This window comes from Aptenodytes forsteri, unplaced genomic scaffold (genome assembly GCF_000699145.1).
Source record: "Aptenodytes forsteri isolate BGI_AS27 unplaced genomic scaffold, ASM69914v1 Scaffold146, whole genome shotgun sequence".
NCBI lineage: Eukaryota > Metazoa > Chordata > Aves > Sphenisciformes > Spheniscidae > Aptenodytes > Aptenodytes forsteri.
In genome coordinates, this window is record NW_008795128.1 from 5,398,894 (window position 1) to 5,410,840 (window position 11,947).

Here is an 11,947-nt window from a genome sequence, read left to right on the forward strand (position 1 = left end):
GCCGCCGGCAACGGCTGCCGCGCGAGGCGGAGGGAGGGGGCGCCCCGCGCGCCCCTACGCCGCCCTCGTCGCCCCGGGGCCTCCGTGGGCCTCAGGCCGGCCTCAAGCTCGCGGAGGCCTCGGCGCACTGAGGAACATCACCCGCTCTGGCTTCCCTAGGCCCTCGTCTGCGCTGACGGGGCGTTCGCGTGGGATAGGGGTGACGCTCAAGAGGCCTTCGAGAAAACACGACCGTCGGGGAGCTTACTTGATGAAGGGACTCGGGACCCAAAAGCACGTCCCCTTGCCCGGTTCCGCCAGCTGGCCTGACCCTGGTTGTAGCCATCTTTGCGGTCAGCCCTTAAAATAGGGTGGCTGAGACAGCACGGTAACAAAGCGCTGTGTATGGTTACCCGGTAGGCCCTTGGGGCCATGTTTTCATGCTGACCTTTCCACTCCCTGCCTGGGGAGAGAAGGCTCCACGCTGAGGACTTTGGCCCCTTTGGCTGCAACTGCCAATGCTGTGCTTCACCTCTGCGAGCGTTAGCAGCAAAGAAAGAGCTAGCAGGGAAAGGATCTTGGCTGATATCCCTGAATCAGCGATATCTATTCCAAGTTAAAATGCTAGCAGCTTGCCCACACAAACGCTTCCACCGTTCCTGCTGCCAGAGGAGATGAGACAGGTGTTGCGGTGTAGTAGTGGAAATCTTTGCTGTGGGCTCAGGGTCCCGTTGGGTTTTTTCAGTCTTTCATTAGCACAAGCCAAAGCTGCCTCCTCTTGCTCCTTTTCTAGCAAGAGTTGCAAGAGTTCACGTTTGTTGTATAAACAGAAAAACTAAAGAACAACTTGTCAAATGTTGGCTCTCCTTGTTCATTTCCTCCTGCTCTAGAACTCCCTGTACCGAGAATTTTTAAAACAAAGCTGTGAAAGTGCAAAACTGTTTTTCAAAGTATTCTTTTAAAAGCTGGCATTTACCCTTTAAAAGTGTATTCCATAGTGCCATGTGTATTTACCTAAACATTTCTGCTTTTTTATGTTCTCTTTACAGCCATCTGTCTGTCTGGATGTACTGAACAGAATGGATATTGCAACAAGCCTGGAGAGTGCATGTGAGTAGATGGCAGTTGCAACCTGAACTTCAGTTAAAATGTCGCCTTGTAATAGAAACTTAAACTCTTTTCCATGTCATTAATGTTTTAATTTGACTTTTCTTTTAGCTGTCGTCCCGGTTGGCAAGGCCGCTACTGTGATGAATGCATTCCCCATATAGGCTGCCGCCACGGGACTTGTAAAACACAATGGCAGTGCATATGTGATGAAGGATGGGGTGGCCTCTTCTGTGATCAAGGTTAGTTCTGAAGGTTGTGCTTATGGCTCTAGGCTGGGTACTCCTCAGTACTGGACCAAGAAATCTGACCCATTCCATCTAGAATTAAATTTCTGCAAGGTTCATAGGCATCAGTTTGTACCACCGCTGTCTTAGATACCAATTCTTGTATTTGTAGTGATTTTGTCTGAAAACAAGCAAACGTTTTTGGTAGCTGCAGTTTTTCTCTTGCAAAAAAAGTTTTTCTCTTGGAAAAAAACCCAACAACCTGGATGAGTGTTGAACAGGCAAGTTTTCTGCCTGCTCAAGCCAAGTTTAACTTATTCCCTGTACAACTATAACAATTTACTAAACAGTTTCCAGCAGCAGTAAACACCATCATTTGGGCCTTCCTTATTTTGCATACAAGGAAGTTAACTCATGTGATAAGTCTGGAGCATGAGAGAAAAATCATGTAAGCAAGAATGAAAAGTACAGGTTCCATTTTAAGGTACACCAGACCACTTCCACCTATTCAACCCATTGAATCACTGAACCGTAGCCAGCTGAGCAGTCATGTCCTCAAGGCCATATATGCACTGCTGGCACTGAGATCATCAAGTGCTCAAAGCAAGCTAAGTGTTTTCGAGACAGTTATAGGATTAAGATGGCGAAGTCTGAATTAAGCCGGAAAAGTAAAGTTGCAGATCTTTTTCTGCTTGTAGTTATCTATTAACCAGTTGTATTCCAATTACTCTGTGGTATTTATAGAGATAATAAAGATTTTCTGCTTGTGTCCTATGAACTTGTGTGCTTAACCTCTGTCTCAAATTTAAAGGAAAAAAAAAAAAAAGGACCGCCAAGCTTGGCAGAGCATTTAGACAGTTTAAACTACTAACATTCATAACAAGAGAGCATGGTAAATAAACAGTAAAAGATTTCTAGTGTTTGTTTAAATCTCCAAGCCAAAACATCTTTATTTCCTTCCTGCCTCCCCAGAATGTGCCTCGGAGCACACCTTTTAAAGATGGGGCTCACTGTTTTAGTATGTATTCTGTTGTGCACAAAGTAGAGCATTTAGACAGTTTAAACTACTAACATTCATAACAAGAGAGCATGGTAAATAAACAGTAAAAGATTTCTAGTGTTTGTTTAAATCTCCAAGCCAAAACATCTTTATTTCCTTCCTGCCTCCCCAGAATGTGCCTCGGAGCACACCTTTTAAAGATGGGGCTCACTGTTTTAGTATGTATTCTGTTGTGCACAAAGTGTCTATAGTGCCGTGGCGTGTCTTTCAGAGAACACACACTGAGGAAGTAAGTTTTCCAACTTGGCATTTAAATCCCATTGCAGCTAACGGGTGCACACAAAAAATGGAGAGTGTACCAAAGCACTAAGAAAGTTAAATTTTTGCCAGGTCTCTCAAAATTCAGAGCTCATGTATTACAGTGATGGACGTAGAGAAATATCTAAAATCGATGATAATCTGAAACATCTGATTATTACTGATAATAGCCTGGATAATCATCTCCAATATTCCTTTTGATAGCAAAATGAAATACTTCATTGAAAATTCTGTCTTTTTTTGTTGTCTAAAGTGTTTTTGTATGAATGTCCTTTCCCAGCTGTCAGAGATGTTTTCTCTAACTCCTGGTATCTTTGCAGATCTGAACTACTGCACTCACCACAGACCATGCAAAAACGGAGCAACGTGCATGAACACTGGCCAGGGCAGCTATACGTGTTCCTGCAAACCTGGCTTTACCGGTGTTGACTGCGAACACGAGATCAGCGAGTGTGACAGCAATCCCTGTAGGAATGGCGGTAGTTGCACGGTAAGGGCATTTTAAATGTAAAGTCTTTGTGTGAAGCAAGCCCCGGTATACCTTTTCAGAAATGGTTCTGTAACAGCATAATGGGAATTCGATAGTACACAGGTTCATTACTGACGCTCACAACTATCATACTGAACCCTTCCCGAGAGGTGTCAGGGGAGGAAGTCTGTTACAGGAGGAGATGTATCATCTAGATTAGAACTAGTCAACTGATCCTTAGGTTTCTGTGGCAGCCATTATGAGAGCTTGGCAAGATCCAAGGTTGGTGAGGGAGCAGATCTGTAAAAAAAAAAAGCTTCTCAAACCAAGCTTCATACAGAAATGCGCTAAGTCTGCATTTTAATAGCAAATAAAAGAAAACTTCCGCTTTCTGTTACGGGAGCGTAGTGTCAGACAATATGAGGGCAATCAGCTGAAACACTTTCTGTGAAGCAGGGTCCTGCATTTTTAGTTTCCTGCAGTCTAGTGTTTCTGTGTGTTTTCGGACCCAGTCAATGATTGATTCTACCTGTTGATAAAGACTGATCGATTATAGATTCAAATGTAATCTGATGCATGTTTAGATTAAAGCTAATGGCGCAAGACCGTAGCTCCCTTCTCCCAAGGCCTTGGACATACAGTACTTGGAAAGAAGAAACAGTTTTGTCATGATCTAAGTGGTGGGACTTATCCATGGCAAAGCAACGTAAGCCCTTGTAAAGAAAAAAAGGGCTCTTATGCCAAGGATAAATGGCCTGATCACAGCTGTGTAGGTCTACACATGCCATTCTGCTTTGGGAGGACCTCGGGGATCCCATTAGACAGTAGTGGTGTTAGTAATGTTTTTGTCTAGCTGCCTGTAGGCTCCCTACAACTGCATCTGCTCTGCTTGTGTAGCTGCATGATTACTCCTACAATGCTAAGTACGGCCGATTCACCGCTCTATCCCTCACAGGCCAGCCTGCAGTTATTTACTCTCCAAATGTCACTTTTGCCACATCAGGGTGTGGATGAGAAGGGACTGAACAGCTCTTGCTGCCAACCAAAAATAAGCATGCAAGCAGCTATCATTTGGTGCCATCAAATAACAGTGGCCTAATGTTGTGTTTTGCAGGACATGGAGAATGGTTATCACTGCCTGTGCCCCCCTGGCTACTATGGCACTCACTGTGAGCACAGCGCTTTGACCTGTGTAGATTCACCGTGCTTTAACGGTGGCACGTGCTTGGAAAAAGAACAAGGGGCCAGCTACACTTGCATTTGCCCTTTCGGCTTCACAGGGTCAAACTGTGAAAAAAAAGTAGACAGGTGCACAAGCAACCCATGTGCAAATGGTGAGTCTTTTTATCAAAAAAATCTCGTGTCTCTGACTCGTTTGTGCTTTTCAGTGCAGAAGTGATAGAAATCCAATCTGACCTCTACTCTTTCTCTAATACATTAGTCTCTCTCCCCCACTGTATTTCACGTCTACCCTAATTTTAGTCTCTTGCTGGGGGGGGCGCTTTCACTGGCATTTTCTGTGCAACAAAACAATGCACAAGGTTTATCATGTGATGGGGAAGATGGCAGAATTAAGTAAATTAAATTAACTTTATTATATACTTAGAAGGGGCATATTTTTAAGGCATGGTGATACAATCAGGTAAACTAGAAGGAACTTTTAGATGTGCGGTTGTTTTGTAAAATAACCTCCCTCTTCTTGAGATAGTATAAAATGCTAACCGGGGAGAGGTTTAGGTTTCCAAGTCAAGTGCATTGCAGACTAATTTTTTTTATTTTACTTTTTTTTCCTCAGATGGTAATTGCTTTTACCTTGGTCAGATTCGTGTGTGTCGTTGTCGGGCTGGTTTCTCTGGTCAGAAATGTGAGATAAACATCAATGATTGTGCCAGAAACCCATGTTCCAATGGGGGAACTTGTCATGATCTGATCAACGATTACACCTGCACGTGCTTGCCAGGCTACAGTGGCAGGAACTGTGACATCAAAACCAGAGATGAGTGTGCTTCTGGGCCATGTGAGAATGGAGGCACGTGCTACAGCGGACTTTATAGTGCCAACTTTGTCTGCTACTGTCCTTCTGGCTTCATGGGCAACCGTTGCGAATTGCCAGTTTATTCAGTGCCCGTTACACTTCCTCCTAAACCAGTCCCCTGGATTGCTATATCCATGGGGGTGGGGCTGGTGGCTTTGCTCATACTGTTCTGCATGATAGCAATGGTCATCAGGCAGATGAGGATGCACCCAGAGCAGGACTTGGAGACAATGAACAACCTGTCTGACTTCCAGAAGGACAATCTCATTCCAGCTTCCCAGCTCAAAAACACCAATAAAAATAAAGACCTTGAAGTGGACTGTGGGCTGGAGAAATCAAACTACAAACCCAAGAATCATAAACTGGACTACAATCTGGTAAAAGACCTGACAAGTAGAGGGACACAGGAAGATAAATATTACAAAAGTGAAAAGTGTTTAGGAGAAAAGTCTCCCCTCCGACTACACAGGTGAGAATCCAGTCTTCCTTCTAGTCTTTCTTAAGGCCCCTCATCTTCATACCGGTCTAGAAGCAGATGAGAAAATATGGGGAAAAGAGAAACCTCGAGCAGATAATATACAACACAAACCAGAGCAAAGCCAGGAATCTTCATACTGGAGTATGTGTGTCATGGCCAAGTGGTATCCTTAGCTAAGTCCATTAAATTGAGTGTTTGTGCAGGGTGCTGCTAGTGTGGGTACAGTGAAGGGGAAGGGGAGTGGCTAGGTCAGTGGTGAAAGTAAGAAGTGTCTTTCTCGGTAGATCTTGGAGGAAGAACAGTTAAGGCCTATAGCGATTAAAAATAAGTATTTTGCTTATTAAGAAGGCAAAATGATCTGCTTACTGAGAAGAACGATAAAGTAAAAATAACTACTCTTTTTCAAAAAAAGAAAAGGGCAGGTGTTCACTGGCTGATCAGTCTTCTGATACATGTACTGAAAGTCTTGTCTGGGATCTGCTTGCAGCTGTTACACTGAGGGATCTGAGGAGCACACTGTTAGGTTGGACATGGCAGAAGCATAGGAAGACAGTAGCTATTCCTTGCTTCCACTTTTCTAGTATAATGTCCTGCCATCATACAGAACATGTGAAACTTCATCCTCTGCACTTCCCTCCCACACCTTCACGGCTATCTCATTCCACCCCTCCATATTCATCGTAGATTTTGAGTCAGGCTTGTTAGTAGTCAACTAATGTTCTTTTCTCTCTGCCCTGCCTTAGTGAAAAGCCGGAATGTAGGATATCAGCGATATGCTCTCCGAGGGATTCGATGTACCAGTCTGTCTTTGTGATAGCAGAAGAAAGGAATGAGTGCATCATAGCCACAGAGGTAAGTAAGTACACAGGTGTACAGGCATAAATTCACAAAGTAAAGGCGTAAATTATCCTTTAGAATTGCATCTGAGAAGGTTACTCTCTTTCCAGGGATCCTACTGCTTCCCAGCATTCCCCTCTCCTCTCCTGTGGCCCACACGGAACATACAGTGGGGAAAATAAAGAAATTAGCAGCTCTGATTTTATTAAACCAGAGATTTTGAGCTTAGATAAGTCAGCGGGAGATGAAAGCATGGAACATCAGCCCATAAAAATTCAGCACACTGTAGGATTATTTCCTCTTAAATAGGTAGTCAGCAAAAATGGAAATAATAATCGTTCATAGACCCATTGATGTAAAGCCACGTTTTTTTCTCATGACTACAATGGATAATCTGTGTTCTGTGGAAACAGGCAAAGCTATAGATTTCCAGCAAAAGATGGAAGGTAGCTGCGTGTGTTAGTGGATAGGCGTAACGGCCATTTAGGAAGCCTGTAATAAGGTAGTTTCAACCTCTTGGCGTTTAAGCTCCAGCTATATATTCTCTAACAGAAGTTAACGCTGTCATTGATAAACACATCTAGATTTTGATGTTATATTGAAAAGTCAGAGGACAGATACACGAAAAAGGAAGGGCCTAGCATTGAACTTTAAAGACTTTAAAAAGCAGCTATTGAGGAACCAACCAGTTTTTGAAGAATTACTGACCCTTTGGAAAAAGGCTCAATGGAAGTTAAAGGCAATTTGACATTAACCAGTACCTGCCTTCTTCAGTGTAGCCATCTTCAGGACTAATTTCAGACTCCAGGAAAGAGAAGCTTGCTGTGCCATATAGCAGTGATCTGTGAAGTCAGATCTGCAGGATTCTGTCTCCCTTGCCAGGGTGGATATCAGATTTCCTCTTGAAGGCAAGCCGGAATGCAAGTCAACCAACAATATTAAAAGTTTAAGACTAAGTGAAAGGATTTTCAAAGATACAAATGACAGCTAGACGCTTCATTCCCATTAACTGACCTAAATACCGTATCTTCCTTTGAAGATCTTGCTGAGCAAAGCTAGACTCCCAGATTTACCTCAGGCATCTCCGAAGTGTTTTTATTTTCAGAATGACAGCCTCTGAAACCTCTCTCCACATCCTTCAGGCTTAATGCTTCTGAACACAAGCTATTTAACTACACCATATGCTTTTTACAGAGACCTAATGTTAAGCACCCAGATTTGTAAGCATTCTTCCCCTCAGTCCAGGTAGAGAGGCTGCTCATCATACAGATGACTTCTTTTGCTGGTGATTCTTTGTCTCTGGACACAGGCAAAAACATTGAACGCTGATAGTTAAACTGCAGTCATGTCTGGCTTAAATTGCTTTGGTTTCACATACTTGAATTACAATTCGTTAGTTCTGCAGTGCTCTGTATGCTGTGCTTCCTTCTCATTCCTGGTATTATTTTATATCCTGACAGGTATAAGACTGAAGATCAGCCCATTTGCACCTCAGATTTGGTAATGCCAGTAGATGGACGTTCCTGCTGCATTGTTTACAATTCAGAACTGGATTGGACTGTTTTTAATTACATGCAACTTGCTGCTCTCAGGCGGAGGATGGAACTGGGTGAACTGGACAGACTGTGAATTTACTGAAAGATGCAATACACCTTTTTGTTCTTACTGCCCTTGTTTGAAGTTTGATACCAGAATCTCATTGGCTATAGAAGAGGGGAGGCAGAAGGAAGAGAGAGGCGTTAAAAATGTTGTTGTTTCAATTTGTTTTCAAAAGATACTGAGGCCAGTTCCTCATGGACAGACCCCTGGCTTTCCAGAACTCTGGTTATGGGAGGTGCCGGTAGATGAGGAGGCACTTAACTATCACAGATGTTGCCGTGGAAGGTGTGAAGAAAGACACATTGCTGTGCAGATAATGGATACAGTATAAACGAGGTCTCCATTTTTTTCTGGGTTTAAAAGTGCCTAAAATGTGTCAAGAGAATCTAACAAGCCCAAACAGAGACTTGACTGCTCTTTTTGCAGTTACCTGAACAGTATTGGGCAGGGGTGGTTGATACTTCCTGCTACACATCTACGTGCGTCTCCTCTCTCCTGCTGCATGTACTGGGGACTGTGTAAGGGGCGAGACGAGGAAGGAAAGAGGAATATCGAATTTACATGTCATCTCATATGGTGATGCTTTGGAGAACTGATTGACCCAAGCCACAATATGGGACGGGATTTTTGTGGATTTAAACATTGGAGAAGGAAAAGTTGTGATAAGGAATGTGTACTGCCTCTTCCCCATTGATAAGGAGGAGGCGTGATCCCAGCTCTATTTAAAGCCTTACAAATGCGTTTAAAATCAATCAGCTCCTAGAACCTTTATGTGCTGAGCTGTCTCAGCTGTTTTCATGCCCTTTGCACTACCAGTGATTGTGAATAGACATTACTTTTTTCTTCTCCTTCCTCATTCTCTCCCTCCTGCCTTATTTTGACACAAATTTGGGGGTTTATGTCATGTTTCTGAATTAGGTGACACCTTCTACTGCAAATAGTCTCAAAATTGCAGCTGTTACTTTCTGAAGAAGCAGCAGTGTGACCCCGCCCATTTCTCCATCTGGTTGCAAAACTCCAGCTCCTGTCCTTCATCCCGGTTCCAAATGCCCGATAGCGAAGCACCCACTGAGATGCCCTCTGCCAAGACAGGTGGAGATTAGAGTTAGAAGGGTCTAGGCTCGTCCTGTTTCTTTCATACCCTCCCACCTCTACAGGGAAAAGGGGAAGCCTGCCTCTGGAAAGCAGAGGCGTGCAGAAACTCTTTTCTTATATACGTATTTACAGCAATAATACTGGACACCCCAGTGGAAAGTGCTGTGCCGCTAATGAGATGAGACCGTGGGGTGGGGCAGAATGAGGAGGGAGGAAACAAGACCTCTTCGAAGAAACCTGGACCGTGCTATCTCTCGGACAGCGATATTCCTGCCCTTGTAAATCCTGTTGTTGGACTAGCCCATCTACTGCCTTGAACTGTGCAGACAAGACCCCTTCATAATGTCCACTACTGACCTTCTGCTCTGACCACATAGGACCATTTTGAAGATGACCTTCAGAAATCAATAATATGGGGTTTAGTTTGTCTGTTTGTAGTTTATTTTGAAGACTAGTACTTCAGTAATTTAAAAAAAATCAGAAGCACTGAACTTTCTACGTTTTATAACATTATTTTGTATATAATGTATATTTATAATCAAAACAGAAGTGTAAATATGTTTATTACTTCTCATGTAATGTTTTTAATGTGATGACAAAGTTTGAATTTTATTTTTTTTTTCAAGCAATGAAAATACTTTCCTGCTACTACAGAGTTTACTGTGGTTTGTCCTTTTACACTTCAGGTTCCATGATTCTGTGACAGCCAAGGTTACTTGAAGCCCCAGAAGTAAGTTTGTCTGCCTGCTCCCTGCAGTCAGCCCTACACTTAGGTTTTTTCACGCCGACTGCTGTCGTCTGCTTTTATAACCGTTAACTGATGTCAACAAAGTTGTTCAGCTGCGTGGCATTCATCTGACAGAAAAGTTACACATACTTATATTGTGATATATAAGTTTGAATTTTATTTTTTTTTTCAAGCAATGAAAATACTTTCCTGCTACTACAGAGTTTACTGTGGTTTGTCCTTTTACACTTCAGGTTCCATGATTTTCTGTGACACAAGGTTACTTGAAGCCCCAGAAGTAAGCTTGTCTGCCTGCTCCCTGCAGTCAGCCCTACACTTAGGTTTTTTCACGCCGACTGCTGTCGTCTGCTTTTATAACCGTTAACTGATGTCAACAAAGTTGTTCAGCTGCGTGGCATTCATCTGACAGAAAAGTTACACATACTTATATTGTTATATATTATATAATATTTAAATTACATATTTATATATAATTATATATAATATATATATTATTCTCTTGCTAAGGAGTGGGACTGAACTGTCAGGAAAGTTATTTTTGTTAACGCTTCACTCTTCCTCTTCCATGACAACTTGTGGCATGGAAGATACAGATTTAATACCATTTCAGAGTGGCTTGTGGCTTAATAAATGTGCTGGCTTGGGGTTCACTTGCAGAGCAAGATATGATTACTATTTTTTTAATCCCATTTCTTTAAATACTTTCAGTAAGACCCAAATCTTGCCCTAGTCAGGTTACTCTTGCACAGCGTCTACATCTACACCTGCAAGATTGTATCCTTGTTTGTTTGATTGCGATGGGTGAGATTTGTCTTTCACTTGTGGGATCAGGGGGAATTTCAGGCTTTCTCCTCCTGAGTTCCGCACGCTACTCCAGCAGCCGTGTCCTCCCGGGGCATCACAAAGTCATTATCCTCCACAGCCCTTTTGGAGGACGTTTCCACAAAAAAAGTGTAAAAAGCACACGCGTATAAAACGCTCCCAGCAGGTTTAGTAGCCTTTGAAGCACATACGTTACAGACAATTAAATCTCTCACTAGGTCAGCTAGGTGCAATAGAGCCGACCTCTGAATGCACAAAAGCAAAAACTGTAAGAACAGGAAACCACTGCTACTCTATTTTAGAACCAGACTTTTTTTGTTGTTGTTGTTGACAAAATGCCAAAAAAGCATCTTAGTGTTGGATGCCTTTCCTATCTTTCCCCAAAATAAAATCTAACCAAAATTTGCTAGTTTTTAAAAAAACACAAAGCAAAAATCCCCACTGGTGTTAAAAAAGCACCATAACAAATTATTTTTACTTTGTCATTAAAATACTGCAAATAATGGTTTATAAGGGTCCTTCTTCGTGTATTATTAAGGTTACATAAATACTATTTACTTTGGATGGTTTTGTTTCTCCCTCTTCAGTTCTTTTCTTAGCGAAATTAGCTTTCAAATCCCAGCCAATTTCCCTGGCTACCATAAAAATAAATTTAAGATGAAACTCAGAAATAAAAAGCCACCTCCCCCTCCCCAAACGTTCACCCCGTAGAGCAAATTATGAAAAACAAGCCATTGACAAAAAGCCGAGCAGATGCTCCCTGCTTGCAGTCCTTCCTCGGCAATGTGAAACAAACCCAACAGATGCCTCTCTTAATTGAGCACATGGATTACATACACACATGCACTCTGTCCTGCTTAAAACAAAACACGCACAAAAATCAAACAGGAAAATAGCCAGAGAACTCTTCCCAAAGCCTAGGCAAGCAGGAATGCTAAGACCAAAAAAGACTCGGCTCTTCCTGCTCAAAACGAGACAGGAAACCGTATCCGTAGACAGAAGGGAGTTGAAATCCGTTAAAACCCGTGGACCTGATTATGTAGATCCCACAGGGTAAAGCAGGTACAACACATGCCTTTGTGTATCCACACAGGAGAGAGCAAAGAAAAAAAAGCATCAGCTTACAAGGAAATCTGTGAATATTTACTGGAGGCAGTACCGCACTATGCAGCTACCACAATAGATCACAGATCCTACACAGGAAAAACAGGAGCGGTGCCTGCTTCCACACAG

The 11,947-nt window shown here is 42.6% G+C and overlaps 1 protein-coding gene across 1 annotated transcript in view; it reads left to right on the forward strand.

Annotated features, from left to right (window-relative positions):
- DLL4 (delta like canonical Notch ligand 4) overlaps positions 1–9,787 on the forward strand; it is a 12,882-nt gene extending 3,095 nt beyond the window's left edge. Inside the window, exons 3-10 of the mRNA XM_009277601.1 lie at positions 160–199; positions 1,029–1,089; positions 1,198–1,328; positions 2,952–3,121; positions 4,215–4,434; positions 4,896–5,604; positions 6,357–6,465; positions 7,911–9,787. Coding sequence (XP_009275876.1) covers positions 160–199; positions 1,029–1,089; positions 1,198–1,328; positions 2,952–3,121; positions 4,215–4,434; positions 4,896–5,604; positions 6,357–6,465; positions 7,911–7,916 — 1,446 coding nt within the window. The 3' untranslated portion in view covers positions 7,917–9,787. The remainder of the gene's footprint in view (positions 1–159; positions 200–1,028; positions 1,090–1,197; positions 1,329–2,951; positions 3,122–4,214; positions 4,435–4,895; positions 5,605–6,356; positions 6,466–7,910) is intronic.
- Positions 9,788–11,947: the final 2,160 nt, after the last annotated feature.